Source organism: Taudactylus pleione, unplaced genomic scaffold (assembly GCF_031769625.1).
Source record: "Taudactylus pleione unplaced genomic scaffold, aTauple2 ptg000537l, whole genome shotgun sequence".
Taxonomy (NCBI): Eukaryota; Metazoa; Chordata; class Amphibia; order Anura; family Myobatrachidae; genus Taudactylus; species Taudactylus pleione.
Genome location: NW_028284939.1, coordinates 8,857,149 through 8,875,707, shown reverse-complemented (window position 1 = coordinate 8,875,707; position 18,559 = coordinate 8,857,149). Strand labels below are relative to the sequence as shown.

General features: G+C 46.4%; 1 protein-coding gene across 1 annotated transcript in view; it reads left to right on the top strand.

Annotated features, from left to right (window-relative positions):
- Positions 1-18,559, top strand: part of PEPD (peptidase D) — a 225,953-nt gene that overhangs the window by 146,688 nt on the left and 60,706 nt on the right. The window contains exon 11 of the mRNA XM_088451097.1: positions 8,521-8,598. Coding sequence (XP_088307223.1) covers positions 8,521-8,598 — 78 coding nt within the window. The remainder of the gene's footprint in view (positions 1-8,520; positions 8,599-18,559) is intronic.

Here is an 18,559-nt window from a genome sequence, read left to right as displayed (position 1 = left end):
TTCTCCTTTCTGCTCATGAGCGTCCATCACCCTAGGGGAACTGCTTTAGGACATCCCCATGGTATCCCTGTGGATCCCTATGGACCCTGAAGAAGAAATTTAGAGTTATGGTAGACTTTCCTAGATGACTCCTTTTCTTCGAGGTCCACAGGGCACCCACCCTGACGCACCTGGCTGCATTGGGTAATTTTTCTTTCGGTCACAGACTCCCTCATTTTTTGTAAGAGTGTTTCTGGTGTACGATTGCTCTTCCTTCTCGTCTTTCCTTCTTCTGCCTTGGGCTTGTTAACAAAACTGAAGGCCTGTGGCTAGGGTTGGGGTATATATGGAGGAGGACCCGGGGCATCCTGGGAGTTGAAAGTTTTAACTGTTTGATGCCTGGATTGCTCCAACCACATTATCCCCATGGTATCCCTGTGGACCCTATGAACCTCGAAGAAAAGGAGCTATCAAGGTAAGTCTACCATAACTCCAATTTTTTATAAGCCAAGGAAGTGTATCTACCATCCTACTCCCACCTATACTACTCACACTAATACACCCTCACACCAACCCTACTCCCACCTATACTACCCACACTAATACACCCACCTACCCTACTCCCACCTACACTACCCACACTAATACACCATCACACCTACCCTAATCCCACTGAAACAACCAACACTAATACACCCTATACTACTTCCCACACTAATATACCCTATCACCTACAATACTCCCACATATACTACTCACACCTTCCCTACTCCCACCTATACTACCCATGCTAATACACCCTCACACCTACCCTACTCTCACCTATACTAGCCACACTAATGCACTCCCACACCTACCCCACTCCCACCAAAACAACCAACACTAACACTCCCTCACACCTACCCTACTCCTACCTATACTACTCACACTAATACACCCTCACCTCTACCCTACTCCCACCGAAAAAAACAACACTAATACTCCCTCACACCTACCCTATTCCCACCTATACTACCTACACTAACACACCCTCGCACCTACTCTACACTAATGTACCCTTACACCTCTCCTACTCCCCATACTTCCCACAATAATGCACCGTCACACCTATACTTCCCACTCTAATGTATCCAATCACCTACAATACTCCCACATATACTACTCACACTGTCCCTACTCCCACCTATACTACCCATGCTAATACACCCTCACACCTACCCTACTCTCACCTATACTAGCCACACTAATGCACCCTCACACCTACAATATTCCCACCGAAACAATTAACACTAATACTCCCTTACAACTAGGGATGTGCAGGCTCGGATAGGTTCGAGTTTGCACGTGGAGTTCGGATTTTTCCCTCCAAAAAAACGGAACTCAGAACGAGGCAAAACGTCATCTTACATGGACGAACATCATCATTCCTGGACAAAAGACCAGGAATGATGATGATCGTCCATGTAAGATGACGTTTTGCCTCGTTCTGAGTTCCGTTTTTTTGGAGGGAAAAATCCGAACTCCACGTGCAAACTCGAACCTATCCGAGCCTGCACATCCCTACTTACAACTATCCTATTCTCACCTATACTACTCACACTAATGCACCCTCACACCTTCCCTACTCCCACCGAAACAACCAACACTAATACCTCCTCACATCTACCCTATTCCCACCTATACTACTCACACTAATGCACCCTCACACCTTCCCTACTCTCACCTATAGTTCACACCCCTATACTACCCACACTAATACACCCTTTGCACATACCCTAATCCCACCTATACTACCCACACTAATACATCCTTACACCTACAATACTTCCACATATGCCTCACACCTACCCTACTCCCACCGATAATACACACACTAATTCTCCCTCACATCTACTCTACTCCCACTTATACTCCCCATGCTAATACACCCTCACACCTACCCTGCACCCACCTATACTACTCGTACTAATACACCCTCACACCTAACCTTCTCCCACCTATACTACTCACACTAATACACCCTCACACCTAACCTTCTCCCACCTATACTACCCACACTAATACACCTGCACACCTTCCCTACTCTCACCTACACTACCCACACTAATACACCCTCACACCTTCCCTACTCTCACCTATACTACCCACACTAGTACACCCTCACACCTCCCCTACTCCCACCTATCCTGGGGGCGGAGACTCTGCAGTGTGTGCTGTCTGAGCTGTGAGGAGGTTGTGTGGAGGAGAGCTCTAGCTGCTGCAGGTGTGTCCCGTGTCTGCAGGGAGACTCCCTGCTGGCTTCCCCAGGGGGATGGGTCCTCCTGGGGGAGAGTGCTCCCGACGTTCAGCCCGTGGCTCGGGCTCTAAAGCAAAAGCCAAAGCAAAGACTCCTGGTGTCCGGATAACTAGTGCGGCAGGCCAGTCCGGATCATCAGGAAGCAGCATGAGTGACAGTGGAGGCAATATCATCAGCCCGGCTTCTGTGCAGTTGGAACCACAGCTTGTTCCCCCTATGTCTGGGGGTGCTCCCCTATGTGATGGAACAAAAGGTCGAGCAGTGCTGGAAGCTACCTACCCTGTCGGTGTGGCCCCAGTGAAGAAACTTGAGCCACAGTCGGATTCCCACAAACTCTCCCTGGGTGCTCCCCTGTGTGATGTAACACAGGGTGGAGTATCAGCAGCTACTGTCTGCCCAGGGGGTAGTGAAGTATGTGGGGGGGTGAAGCCCCTTGATGCCTTGGAGAATGTTCCTGGAACCCCTGGTGATACTGGGGATGAAGAGGAAGATGAGGAGGAATCATTTGATAGCTTCGCTATTGAGGAATTACAAAGAGAGGCGAAGCGTATACAGTGATAGAGGAGACCCAGGGTATGGAGGAGGATAGGGTGGCTCAAGGTGTGTCCCAAGGCTCCTGTGTAGGGCCGAGTCAGGTACAGGTACCTGGTACTGAGCATCAGGTTATCAAGTTTGTACCCAAACCTCCTGATCCTGGGCCTTCTCGTACGGGGGAGAAGGTCCCTGTAGATTGTCAGGGAGTAAGGGAGGAACGGGTAGTGACAGTTGTCGCTATGGAAGAGAAGGCTGGCCCGAGTAGGGTTAGCTTGTAGTTTTGTGGTGGATTTGGTGCTGGGAATTGTGCAAGGTAAAAGTAAGCAAGGTCTTGCATTTAATAATCTATACATCATGGATCCCCAACCCATACGTTGTGCCACGATTAATGTGGCTTCCGTAGTTTCTGAACGTGCTCGTATAATGGCCTTTGATTTTTTCAACACGGTTGAGGTTGATTTTTTGTTTTTGCAGGAGACTAGGATTAGTAAATTGGATCTCCTCCACAAAGCGAAGCGTGAGTGGAGGAGGGGTCCTTCTTACTGGTCTCTTGCGGCCGAGCCGTACCGTGGGGTGGCAGTGCTTTTTACTGACATGGTAACTGTGTACAAGGTTATAGAGTTGCAAGCAGGTAGATGTATGATTTTGGATATCAACATGAAGGGACAGGACCTTAGGTTAATTAATATTTATGGTCCTCAGTCACAGTGGGATAGGAAATGTCTCTTCATGGAGATAAAACCTTTTCTTTTTACGGCCCAGCAAGTTATCTTTGGTGGTGATTTTAATACCATAATTAGGCCAAAAGATAGGGGAGGCTCAAAGAAAACTCTGGGCTTTTTTTGTTAGCATGATTAGACAGGCGGGTCTGGTAGATGTGCATATTCGGCATTTCCCAGACCTCACAGGTTTCACCTTATTTAGTGGTAGTCATAGATCTAGAATAGATAGCTTTTTTGTTAAGGAATCTTCAAAGACCTCATCTTTAGGGGTGAGGTTAGTGGAGTTTTCCGATCACGCTTTTCTCTCAGTGACTTTGAATGCCTCAGAAAGGGCGGGGCCTGTGGCGATTGAACTCAGAGCTTCTGGAAGAAGAGAGCGTTAGACAATCCTTTAGGGTCTTCTTTCAATATCAGGAGACACTTTTGGAGGCGGGTTGGAGTAGATCTGAGTGGTGGGAGGTGATTAAAAAGAGAATCCGGAAGTTTTTCCGTGGGTCTATTGCTAAAAAAAACTTGTTAAGACGTAACACCTACCATAGCCTGAGAAAGAAATTGGATCTCTTGATCTCTGAGGAGGGAGATAGTGGGGAAATCTCCCGGGTGAAGGCTCGGATGAAGGAGTTTCAGTACAACCGACTGGCATCCTTAGTTCTGGAGAGGGATTATGGAACATACCACTCGCCAGATCCCTACCAGAGCTGTAGGAGATCAGTTGATGCCAAAGAGATCAGGAGACTGAAGGATGGACAGGGTGTTCTTCATATTGATAAGAAGGGCATTCTGGAAGTGATTGAGTCCTATTATTCAGATCTTTTATCTGAGCATTCACTCATCAGGGAGAGGATGGAGGAATTTCTGAGGAGGACACCAGGTTTGGGTTCTCAGGTTGTTTCTTCTGAATCTTTGGAGAGTGATATAACAGCAGAGGAAGTTAAGATAGCGATAGAGGGGTTAAACTCCAAAAAATCTCCAGGACCGGATGGTTTAACATCTGAATTCTATAAGACCTTTTCAGACCTCTTAATTCCTCGCCTTGTGGAAGTATTTAATGAGAGCCTGGATGAGGGAGTCCTCCCTCCTTCCATGAGGTTATCTGCCCTTATACTACTGTCTAAAGGAAAGGATCCGTCCCGTATTGAGAACTGGCGCCCCATAGCCCTTCTTAATACAGGAAGATTTTGGCAAAGGTACTGTTCAATAGGCTATCGGAATTTTCTGAGCTGTTGCTTTCCCCCTCTCAGCACTGTACGGTGAAGGGCCGTAGCACCTTTAGTGCTGTCCTAGGTGTCCGGGAGGTCATTGAGCGGTGCAGGGCTGAGAAGTGTGGAAAGTATTTACTGGCATTGGATCAATCTAAGGCTTTTGATCGGGTAAACCATGAGTACCTTTGGGCCCTACTGAAAAGGTATGGTCTTCCAGAGCGGGTGGTGAATTGGCTGCAGGCTATTTATCGTCAGGCCGAGAGCTTCCCACTTGTAAATGGTTGGATGGGTCCCACTTTTGGGGTAGGCTCTGGTGTTCGTCAGGGATGCCCCCTGAGCCCCCTCCTATATGTTTTTGCGATTGACCCCTTCGTCAGAAGGGTAGAGAGCGGAACTGTGGGTGGGGTGCAGCTGAGCCCAGAGTTTCCGCTAAAGGTGGTGGCCTACGCAAATGATGTCACGGTGGTTCTCTCCTCACGGATGGAGGCCCGTGATGTGGAACATCTTATCTGTGAATACTCTGAAGCCTCGTGCTCCAGGGTAAACCGTGAAAAGTGTGAAGTTTTCTGGATCGGGGAGGAGGGTGATGAATTTTGCCTTCCGGACAGCTTCCCTCGGGCCAGTCAGCAGATTAAAATTCTAGGCATAACATTTGACCATGGTGACTATGCCTCCTTAAATTGGGATAAGAAGCTGGAAGATGCTACCAAGAAGGTAGAGAGCTGGAAGAGATGGAAGTTATCTCTGAGGGAAAGGGTTGACTTGTGTAAGACTTACTTGATTCCGATTTTTTTATATGTCAGTTATGTGTGTTTTTTGCCTCAATCTATGTGGTCCAGATTGAATTCCTTGTTTTTCCTTCTTTTGTGGGGAAACGGGGTCATTATTGTCAGGAGAAACATCACCTACAGACCGAGGAAAGACGGGGGTTTAAATATGGTAAACCCCGTTGTCTTTTTTGTAACAGCCTTTTTAATATTTAATCTTGGGAGTTTGATTTTAGATGCTCCCCCTCGGTGGGTAGAGGGATTTAGATCCCTTACTCAGGTTGTGGCTAGAGGGTGGCCAGGTGAAAAGCTTTCGGATTCGGTGTGGTTACCTCCCGATCTACGTCATCCAGAGTTTGAAGGTGATGAGGCATTTTGGCATGGTGGTGAGTGAAGTCAAAAACTTCTCTAGAAGGGAGTTGGAGAGAAGAATTTTGCAGACTCACTTCCATGACCAGCTGTCCCTGAGGGACTGTCCGAGTGATGTCGCTTCGGCCGGGTTAGCTCTGTTAAATTTACAGAAGATACCGCAGAAGTTTAGAGACATTGCTTTTCTCTCTTTTCACGGAAGACTTTATGTTGGGGAGAATCTCAGGTGGAAGAGTGTCAATGATCGTGGTTGCCCACGGGTGGAGTGTCCAGGGGTGGTGGAGACGATGGACCACTTTCTGCTTGAGTGTCCCTTTAATGTAAAGGTTTATGAGGAGGTGTCAAAAGCCATTGGTATTCCGTGCCTTTCGGGGCTTAGTTACCCTGAGTGGGTTTATGGGGTAGTCAGAAGATATGGTGGATTTAATTTAGTCACGATTTATTTAGTTAGTTTAGCAGTTAGATTTCACACGTGGAGCGCACGGTGTCAGGTGTCCATAAGGAAAAAGGTCCTCCCCTATAGGAATGTGGTGGGTTTGATTCTTCAAGAGGTGAGAAGGATGATGGATCTGGATAGGGAGGGGTTGGATGCTGTCGGCTGGTCTCGTCGGTGGGGCCAGTTGAAACCCCCTTGAGTGGGTGGCAAACAGTCTCTCTGAATTCCAGCTTTGGGTTTTCTTTTCTCTTTTTTCACTCCCTTGTAGATGATTTTTTGAAGTATTTTGTTTTATTTATGGAAAGGTTTGCATACATCTGCCTGTAGGTGTTGGTGATGTGTAATATAGTTTAGGGTTGATGTATGATTTAGATAGTTTCCTTTTACTTGAGGTGGTTTCTAAATCCTTGCTTAGTTTTCCCTTGCAGGTGGTGGATTGTATATAGGTAGTAGGGTAGATAAGTGTTTGTATTAGTATAGGAAAAGTATAATATGAAGTAATATTATGTATTTTTTTTGCCTTTTTTATTACGTTTTTGATTTTATGTAATTATTTATTTACATTTTATGTATTTATTATTATTATACTTGTTGCAAGTTTTAATAAAACGAAGCATGACCTATACTACACACACTAATATACCCTCACACCTTCCCTACTCCCACCTACTCTACCTACACTAATACACCCTCACACCTTCCCTGCTCTCACCTATACTACCCACACTAATACACCCTCACACCTACCCTACTCCCACCTATACTACCCACACTAATACACCCTTTGCACATACCCTAATCCCACCTATACTACCCACACTAATACATCATTACACCTACAATACTTCCACATATGCCTCACACCTACCCTACTCCCACCGATAATACACACACTAATTCTCCCTCACATCTACTCTACTCCCACTTATACTCCCCATGCTAATACACCCTCACACCTACCCTGCACCCACCTATACTACTCGTACTAATACACCCTCAAACCTAACCTTCTCCCACTTATACTACACACACTAATATACCCTAATCCCACCTATACTACCCACACTAATACATCCTCACACCTACAATACTTCCACATATGACTCACACCTACCTTACTTCCACCGATAATACACACACTAATTCTCCCTCACATCTACTCTACTCCCACTTATACTCCCCATGCTAATACACCCTCACACCTACCCTGCACCCACCTATACTACTCGTACTAATACACCCTCACACCTAACCTTCTCCCACCTATACTACCCACACTAATACACCTGCACACCTTCCCTACTCTCACCTATACTACCCACACTACTACACCCTCACACCTTTCCTGCTCTCACCTATACTATCCACACTAATACACCATCACACCTACCCTACTCTCACCTATACTATACACACTAATACAGCCTCACACCTTCCCTGCTCTCACCTATACTACACACACTAATACACCCTCAAACCTACCCTACTCCCATCTATACTACTCATACTAATACACCCTCACACCTGCCCTATTCCCTCCTATACTACCCACACTAATACACCCTCACACCTTCCCTACTCTCACCTATACTACACACACTAATACACCCTCAAACCTACCCTACTCCCATCTATACTACTCATACTAATACACCCTCACACCTGCCCTATTCCCTCCTATACTACCCACACTAATACACCTATCCCACTCACATCTATACTACCCACACTAATACACTCTCACATCTATACTGCCCACACTTATGCTCCCTCGCACCTATCCTACTCCCTCATTACATTGCCCACACTAATGTACTAACACCTACTTTACTCCCACCTACACTCACTATAATGCACCCTCACACTTATGCTACAGCTGTCCTAATCTCCTCTTCTCTTGTCTCAGGTATACCCTATTCCTATTAGAATGTAAGCTTTCTCATAAACGGAGACCTCTGTACAGTTTGGTTCATGTAACAAGTCATTTTTTCTGCCTTTTTATATCCTGTTACATAAATGTTTTGCTTTCCCCACTCTGCGGAGCTGCATAGCACGGTGTCACTTCACATATTAACAATGGTAATAATAATATATTAGGTGGTCTGTTCTAAAAAACTTTTTCATCTGCCATTTTTCAGTGTACTGTACTGAAAGACTTATTTTTTATTATTATTAATGTAACCCTTTTGCCTTTTCTTGTGCTCTCTTTGTTCAGCGGAGAAAACTCCTCGGTTCTTCACTACGGACATGCTGGAGCCCCCAATGACAAGACCCTGGAAGATGGCGACATGTGGTGAGTCGTGTTTTATTTAGCCAATACTACACCATAGAGAGAGAGAGATAGTGGCCCATGCCACTTCAGCATCGTGCTTCACCCACAATGTCTCAAATGGTTACAGAAGCGGACACTTTAGCTCTTGGAGCTATTAATATACTGTGGTATATCTATAAACGGAATGGGTATGAAATACCGGCGGCTGAATAGTTCAAATCCCGACACCAGAAGCCCAATGAGAGAACATCCTGATAGGGGCCCCCCTAACCCTATGCCTAACCCTAACCTCCCCCTGGTGGTGCCTAACCTTAGCCCCTCCATGCAGCCTAACCCCCTACCCCCGAGAGTCCCTAAACCTAACCTCCCCCAATCCCCGGGCTAATGCTGATACTTACCCGGATCCTTCATTCGGGATTCCGCCGGTATCCTGGTCCCCTTCGGGATAGCGGTGTCGGCATTTTGCCGGGTGGCGGGAATCTGGCGTCGGTATATCGGCGGCCGGCATATTAACTACATCCCTAATAAACCATCATAAACAAGTGAGATAAATATGTCCTGTATACCAAGGAATATGATGTGAGATAAATGTGTCATGTATATCAGCAAAAGGTTTCACCAGATAGGTACATTTCCTCTGGAGAGTGGACAGAGTATCGATGCAGTTTTTGCCTGTGTGTGTCCATGGCCTGTCCAGCATTCAGTATGAAACTTTTGTGTGTACTGTGATGTGTTGTCTCCATTGGTCAGTGAATCCTTTTCCGAGGTGTGTCCTAGAGATCACATAGTTGGACGGAGGCAAGGGGATTAGACACAAGGAACCTCTTTTCCTTGACGATACATTAAAGAGTTCCACAATGTTTCATCTGCAAGTCGGCTACTTTAATACCTTTACCTATATAAAAGCAGGGAATGTCGGTTACCCATATTGTAACACTACGAATGACAGTCATGTCCCTACACTCATACATTAGACTACAAACTGCACATTATTAAAAGGTTACCATCTTTGACCTCTCATGATGTTATGATTGGTCAAGACAGAGAGGAACACTGTAGATGATTTTACCGGGGGATAAAACACTGTTAGGAAATGCAGCTGTATTGATATTGTTGGTGTCTGACAATTAGCTGGCACACAGTGTGTATTCACATCATATGTTAAGCAGTGACTTTTGTACCTGTGCATATCAAATTTTAACATCACCCAGCAATTTTCAACTAATGTAACATTGTTAGTGAAAATCATGTTGGTAATACTCTACTATGGAAAACTGCAACTGCAGAATTGCCAGTATGACACAACCCCAAGGGTAATCTCTCATGAATCGAGAAACGCAGAGTTTTTCAGTTACAGAAATTCAGTGTGTGTGGCAACAGTCAGGAATGTACATAGATTAGAATAGGCAGAGTACTGCACAGCATAAACAGAGCAGTTCTGGATGCCAGTTTTAAAATAGCAATAATATTAAAGAAAATGGCAGTAGTTTGCATGTGTTATTATTGCCCTTTTAAATCCAGCTGACAGAACCGGCGACAAGCTGCCGCTTAGTAAATATACCCCTTGGTGTTTACAGCCCATGTGATCATGCATGGGCTGGAAATGTGAGCAGCCTGTTTGTCTTTACCCCAAATAAGGTCCAAGAATGTGCTTTTCAGGTCCATAACTATCAGCTATGTCATTGTTCTGGCACACTGAAAGAGGTGGCTGCCTATTGGGGATTATCTCTTTTGGAATTTCAACACAATTACACCATGACCACTGGACGTCTGGAAACATTACATAGTGAATCAAGGGCTTCTGGAAAAATGTACCACTGATGTCTGGATTTCTGAAAATATGTCCCACTGGCCCATGGACTCAGGGGAAAAATGGAATCTGACAAATGGGCTCCAGGAAGAATGGCCCACTGGCCCATGTACTCAGGGAAAGATGGAATCTGACAAATGGGATCCAGTAAGAATGGCCCATGGATTCAAGGAAAAATGGAAGACACATGGGCTCCAGGAAGAATGACCTACTGACACAGAAACTTGAAGAAAATGGCATACTAACACATGGGCTCTGGGAAGAATGGCCCACTGACACATGGGCATATGGGAAGAATGGCTCACTGACATTTGTGCTCTGGGAAGAATGGCTCACTGACACATGGCCATATGGGAAAATGGCCCACAGACTCATGGGCTCTGGGCAGAATGGCTCACTGACACATGGCCATATGGGAGAATGGCCCACTGACACATGGCCATATGGGAGAATGGCTCACTGACACATGGCCATATGGGAGAATGGCCCACTGACACATGGGCTTTTGGAAAGAATGGCTCACTGACATTTGTGCTCTGGGAAGAATGGCCTACTGACACATGGGCTCTGAGAAGAATGGACCTACTGAAACATGGGCTCTGGGACGAATGGCTCTGGGAAATTTAAATTGAAATGTTTGTGGTAGTAAATTGGAAAACACTTAGGCACTTTAGATAAATATGCTGATGCATAAAGGAGAACGTCCTACAGGCAGCAGATAAACATTTTAAGTACTGGAGGGGAGGACGGGGCTGAAACCAAGAAATAGTCATAACTGTAAATAAGCTCCAATTCTTGCTACAACCTGATAATCTAAACCTGTCTTTTTACCAAGACTATAACAGCCACAGGGCTGCAATTCCAAGTGCTGCTTAATATGAACTCCCTGATGCTTCTCTCCTGGCCTCTAACAATGCATAGAATTAACCAGAAAACCAATGCAGACTTCGGCCAGGTGATTCCACGCTTGATCAATGAGCATCTTTCATCTGGCCTCGCTCATGCAACCAGTCAGTACTGGCCATTAGCGCTCCTGCAGGAAGCCACCCTTCTGTTTTATTAATACAGATACTGTAGACTAATACAGGAAATATTCATTTAATGGTTGCGTAGAAGTCTGTAGCTTACAAGTCGCAGTAACTATGCAATAATTGCCCGTCTCTTCCAGAACAAGGGGTGGGAGGTTTAGATTCTTTATGAGGTTTTCCTGCCAAGCTGATCAGACAGCACATAGCTCTGCAGGTGCTCCGAGTGAAGCCTAGATAATGGCAAGAAAGCCAGCATCGATAATCAGCAAGAAAAGAGGGACTGAAAAGCGCAGTTATTGTATCCAACGGGGTATTCAATCCCAGCCGCTCTAATGAGCCCTAATGTTTGCTGTCTATAGCAAGTTGTCAGCACTTGTCTAATTACAGACTATCCCCATAACCGCTCAAGTTTCAGGACGGTCTCTCTGGTTTCTGTGGCTTTAAAGAGAAGCCTTGTCTGCAGTCCTCTGTCATTTACAGTAATTGGGAGCCCTCTACTGCAAGATGTCAGCAAGTGTCCTCCCAGTCTCTGTAATGTTCTTTCTCTCTGCACATTCTGCAGCCTTGTCTGAGGAGCGACAGAGAGAAAGAGATTAGCGCACACAGACAGCAGTGCTAGCAGTATAGGGGAATTATCATCCAGGGATCACACGTGCTGTATGCCGCATGGTCGTTCTGGATTTTTATTCAGAGGAAAACTACATTTACAGTTACAGTGCATTTATATTTTATTTATATTATTTAGTAACAGTTTCTTATAGAGGGCAGCATCTTCCGTTGGGATTTACAATTGTAGACATTAATAGAACAAAACTGGGTAATAACAGACAGATATATAGGTAGGAAGACCATGCTCGAAAGCTTACAATCTATAGGGAAATAGGCATTGATACACAAGGATAGGTGCTATATATTGCATTTTGGTCCAGCCAGAATGCAGAGTTTCTTGGTGGGCAGCATGATCCAGTCACACCGGAATGTCGGCCAAATGTCATGAGGATGTGAGAGAAAGACGATGTGTGAGGTTATGTGTGGACTGTGAAGGGGGATGTAATTAGATATGGAAGCTATGAAGGTTATGTGGGCGGTTCTGGAAACTGATAAGCTTGCCTGAAGAGGTGAGTTTTCAGGGAACGCTTGAAGGATTGGAGACTAGAGGAAAATCTTATTGTGCGTGGTAAGGCATTCCATAGAGTGGGTGCAGCCCGAAGAAAGTCCTGTAACCATGAGTGGGAGCAAGTAATGGTTGGGGATGAGAGACTCAGATCTTGTGCTGAGCGGAGAGGTCGGGTAGGGAGATATTTTGAGATGAGTGAAGAGATGTATTTTGGTGTGGTTTGGTTAATAGCCTTATTTTTACGCCAGGTAACGCTGAGCACCTGATGCACTCACTCAGACGCTACCCAGCTGTGCGCAGCATGACGCCAGAGGTTACACTCAGCAGCCCCACACCGGCCCGCCCCTTTGGCCGTGCCCGCCCCATTGACCAACTAAATCCCGGGAATCCTGGGATTGAGCGTTTTTCAATCTTGAATCTCGGGATTGGAAAAACTACCCAGAATTGGCTTCCCTAATTGTGTCTTTTAAAACCATCATAGCATTGAAATGACGTTGCTGAAAACAGGGCTATTTGATGGTTTGGAGAGATTTCCAAAAAAAAATCAAACTGGGGAAAAGAAATACTGATCAGACTGATAAGCTACTGTTTGTGCGTTCACTTGTGTATTCTTATAACACGGTTCATGAACCCGGGAACAGGTTTAGATAACGTATTATAAATCACAGGACTCCGCTGTTATGTCAGACTCACACGTAGTTGGTCTGCATAAAGGTCCAGACTGATGATGCCATCTAGTAGTTGTTGCCGTCCTGAATTAACCCCTAAATTATTTGAATCCCTTGTCAGGATGTGTTATTACTGTAGCACCCTGATTAATCCGGGATCGTATCATGTGGTCTATTTAGCATCAGTGCCGCTATTGGCCCGAATATTTTCGGACAACATCGACCAAAATGTTTTTCTTTTTCTCAGTACTTTTCCCCCCGCTATCTAGCAATAATCCTCTCAGAGACGGAGGTTGCGTTCACACGCAGTTCCCGCCTAGTTTGCGTAAGCGGTCTTTTCGGTTGTCCGAAAAGACCGTCCTGCTTGGCGCATGCACCATCTCTGCGCAGCATATACAGTATAGTGTATGTATTTATCTAGCCTTACCGGCTCTTGTCTACCTTAAATTCACGTTGCTCGCGGGGGGGCGAGGGAGCAGTTTGACTATAAGGTAGATGAACGCTGGGCAGAGCTATATATACCGTGCACATAGAAGTATGATTTAAGTAAATTTTTGTTTGCTGAATAGACCCCAAAACGTGGCGTGTAAAAACCAAGCAGCTACAAACTACTTTTATATCCCTAATGGTGCATACACACAGGACGATCGATAACGATATCGATCGATCGATATCGCTCATCCAGCACACCATGTACCCACCAAAGATGGCCAACGACCCTGATCGCGGGTCACTATAGTATGCACGGGCAATGGACGATATCGTTATCGTCCATGCCTGCACGCGCATCACAGGTCATTGACCACTGAAAAATGCACGATATGAGCGATAACTATATGATTGATATCGTTATCGTTCATATCGTCCATTTTAATCGTAAGCCTCCCCGGTACCATATAAATACTGTACAGCAGTCACAGCTACGTCGCGCACGTTTATCTCCGGGGCGCACCCTCTATGGCAGGCTTCTCGCTTCCACTTCACAAAGTGAACTACAGTCGCATTAAATAAAGACAGAAAAGTGGAACCTGCGTTTTTTTAATTAATACCCTTATGTGCTTCAATCCCTGATGCTGACAGCAGTCTGCAAATCCACCGCTGTGTACAGATACCTGGCAGCTTCTGGAAGTTGATAGTGTTTTGTGACTGATTAATTTCACTTCTTTTAGGGTTTTTCTTTACTTTCCACATTATAGGGTAGGTTCACTAAGCCTTGGGCGGAGATAAAGTACCAACCAATCAGCTCCTAACTGTCATTTTTCAAACAGAGCTCTCTCCAGCTTTTCTCTCTCCAAGTCTTAGCCATACTTGCCGACAATCAGCTCCAGCCTTCCGGGAAGGAGCTGATTGTTGGCTAACAGCGGGGTGTGGGGGCGGCCATTGACTGCACATTGGGGGCGGAGCTGGCCATTGACTGCACATTGGGGGCGGGGCTGCGTGATCGCGTCACCGTGGCCCCGCCCCCTCTTCACAATGCCGTTATTTTCGGCATTGTGAAGCAGGGGGCGGAGCCACGATGACGCGATTCACCGCGGGGGTTTATATAGCTTTTTCTGGGGGGAGGTCAGGAGGGTGGCAGGCTTCCGGGAGGCTTGCCTGCCTTTCCGGGGGGCCGGGAGTGGCACCCGAAAATCAGGAGGCTCCTGGCCAAATCGGGAGGGTAGGCAAGCCTGGTCTTAGCACATGTCCCCCTATGTCTTTGGTGTAAAATGTTCTATCTTATTGCGAGTATCTAAAATTATCCAGCAGTCATCCCCCTTATTTCTTTATAACCTAATTCCGAAACCATCTGCGGCAGCTCCGACCCGCGTGGCGTCTGCACTGCGCGGCGTCAGGATTTCTGTATGTAATCTACAATGTTAAGGACGGTATAAAAGGAAACCTTAAGTAGATGTCACTGTGCAGAGAGTGTATGTTACTTATCTGCAGCGATCAGCCCAGAGATAAATGGCGCTAATCCTGGCTTCATCCGACAAGCGATATTACAGTGTATCTTTCTGCAGACACCGTGTTCTCGCCACACTTACCCATGTACACGATCAGACGCTTCAGCCAGACATTTATCATTCTCCTCAGTAGATTAAATGTTACCTGTGGTTCTGCTGTCCCTGGAGGGAACAAGTCTGTGTAGCCAGCACCCCAGCACGCTAGTTTTATTAATATAGATACGTTGTTGTAGAAGATAAGAGACTATATGCACCTCCTCACTGATTGATACTCCGCTGACTGGCTGCAAGCTTCTCAGAGCTCTCTCCCAATTCTCAGAGAGACCCCGGAGTATTTCTCAGTCTAGGGGGCCTATTTATCAAGGCGTTTTTTCATAAAATTATGCAGAAACTGCCGTTTATGCATCATTTTGTGTATCACCGCTATGTAATAGCAGCCTGATGCAAGAGATTTTACTGAAATCTTCCATTATTATCAATGGGGACTGCAGTCTGACCCCTATGTACCTATGTCCTGTTGGGTTACGCCATCTTCAGATGGCGTAAACGGCTTTATGCCTATGGAGGCATATTTGCAGGGGAAGGATATAATCCAGGGTGTAACTTGCAGGGACAGAGGTTATTGCTGCCACTGTCCCTGCCGGTTACATTTAGTACATTGCGGGGATAATTATGTAAAAAATGATTATCCCTGCCACGATATACATTTGAGACAATCGTGGCATTTGTGAGATTCTTAGTACATTGGACCTCATTGAGACCCGCTCGCTGGGAGCGATTTTCACACATCTGCGCATGCGTATAATTCGCAGTGCACATGCGCAAGTCATTTGTTGCGATCTGATTTTGGTTGCTCACAAGTAGGGATGTGCAGGCTCGGATAGGTTCGAGTTTGCACGCCGAGTTCGGATTTTTCCCTCAAAAAAAACGGAACTCAGAAAGAGGCAAAACGTCATCTTGCATGGACAAACATAATCATTCCTGGACAAAGTCGGCAAAAGCGGCAATCCGTTATAAAGCTGGTTTTGCTTGGCAACTAATTGCCACTTTAAATTTAGCAAATCACGCTGGTTCCGTAGTCTTGAAAGCTTTTACATACAGTGACCCCCTTTCTTGCACCGTATTATCGGCCCTTCTGTGAATGTTTTCTAGTTCATTCATGTTTGTTTTGGAGACCTGGGGTAGCTTCCAAAAATGAAAAGTGCCCAGTCAGATTTTAACTGTCATTTCCCTGTTGCATTCTAGAAAATGATAGACAGAATCTGATTGGTTGCTAATGGGAACACCAACAAACTTCATTTATAGAAACTTTAGTATATCTACCCCCAGCATGGTTATCCTTGAAACCTGGACTGATAGTGTACTTTGGGGACCGAGGTTGGGAAACACTGGTCTAGCATCTAGGCGGCAATTCAATTAAAACTGAGGTACGGGCGCTGCCAGCAATGTACCGCTGTGACGGCGTTTGAACACCGACAACGGCACCCTACATTACCTCTACACAGAGCCGTAACTAGACTTTTTGGTGCCCTGTGCCAGAGAGCACTGGTGCCTCCCTCATTTTTCAAAAGGACATAGGGCTCATTCAGAGGCGGTCGGAGGATGCAAGTGGTCTCTCAGAAACTGGGCGACCACTTGCATCCTGACCGCCCACCTCTGTTGCGGTCGTTAGGCTGTGGGTTAACACCCACAGCTCTAACGACCGCTCCGGTGATGGTCGCGATGGTCAGAGACCATCGGGGCTTACGACGAGACCCTAGGGTAGGGTCTCCCTTGTCGTAAGCCCCGGAGAGCTTCTGGCTCTGTCTGAGCCAGAAGCTCTCCACTGACATCACTAGTGATGTCAGTGGGGCCTCCCCCAAACAGTAGGCGTTCCCATGGGAACGCCTCCGTTTGGGCTGCCACCCCCCTGGCCCGCCTTCCAAACGGGGCGAGCTGTCAATCAACATAGACAGCTCGCCCCCTTTGGATCGAGACACGCTACGACCGGCGCTGTCGGTCGTAGTGGGTCTCACGCATGCGCACGACGGCGCCGGCGCCGTCGTGCGCATGCTCTGTGGGGGGCCATCGACCCAGTCCGAGCGCATCGGCGCTAACGACCGGGTCTGAATGACCCCCATAGTGTACCCAAAAAAGGGCCATGGCTTCATGGGGAAGGGATAGGAGAGGCCAGGAGATGCTGGGGATGAAATAAGAAGAAGCTACAAGCAAGAATGATAATAAACAGAAATTTGACAGGCCCAAACAGCGCCCCTTGACCTGTGGTGCCCTGTGCGATGGCACCGGCCGCACTACCCTAGCTACGGCCCTGCCTCTACATTACATTGCAGCCCAGTAAGGATACGCAGGAAAATGCACACTGTAAGGCTAGCATGTGTACGGTATTTTTGCGCGCTGCGTACATCGCTCCGGAGCGTGCATTCTCACATCGCTTCTATTTGAATTGACCCCATAGAGTCCCCCAGTTCTGCAAAGTGCGCCCTTAACACGAGCAGAATTCACCATTCATCCTGAATGGTGAAATATTTACTCTCAGAACCCACTACGGACGACTTGTCTGTATTCACAAAGCAGTTACGTTTTCAGGCCTGGAACTATCCTTGTTCTGTTCAGCCTTTAATACATGTTTCAGTCTAACGTCCCGTTACTAGCACCTTACATTACTGCTGGCAGTTAGGATGTTGTTGCTGATAAGATGTGAGTTCCTATTACATCTTATATTATTCTGGTTGAGGATTAGAATTTCCCTTTTGTCAGCAAACCACAATGTAAAATAAAATCTCATTTTATGGATAAAACATCGCTTCCGGCGCTGTATAAGTTTGTCGGTTTACAGAAAGCGAAGATCGCAACTGTTTAGGCAGAAGTGTTTTCCCCAGCTAGGTGCAGGCTGCCCCTAATCCGCAGATACGAGAGCGAAATGTACACACTGTTGATGATAATGTAACTGAAGCCGAGCAGCACGTGTTGATAATTCCAGCCGCTGCCTTCTCCAGTGTGTTTAAAGCAGCAGGTCACAGACTTTTATTGCTTTTGACAAATATGCCTGGAAAAAGCCCGGTTCCCACTCCGCCAAGCTATTTTTGGCAGAGCGCACAGCCCTGCAGCTCCTAATGAGATTATTTAGAAGTTGTATTTAAATGTGTATATTGGAATGCGCTTCCCAGCACAGCGGCATTTATTTTCTGCGTTCCGTTTGGAGTCTCGATTATTCCCCCCCCCGACCCCCCCACCTGCCTCTAACGAATTACAATGCTGGCGTTGGAGGTCTGTAATTGTATAGCGCTGTCTTTACCAGTTGCTGGAGAGAGGCGGCACTACTGGGAGTTGCACTTAGTAATGGTTGCACGCCATGAGAACTCAGCTGATGTCGAAACAAAATAGTGCAAGTAACGCTTTGTTGCCCTGTCCGG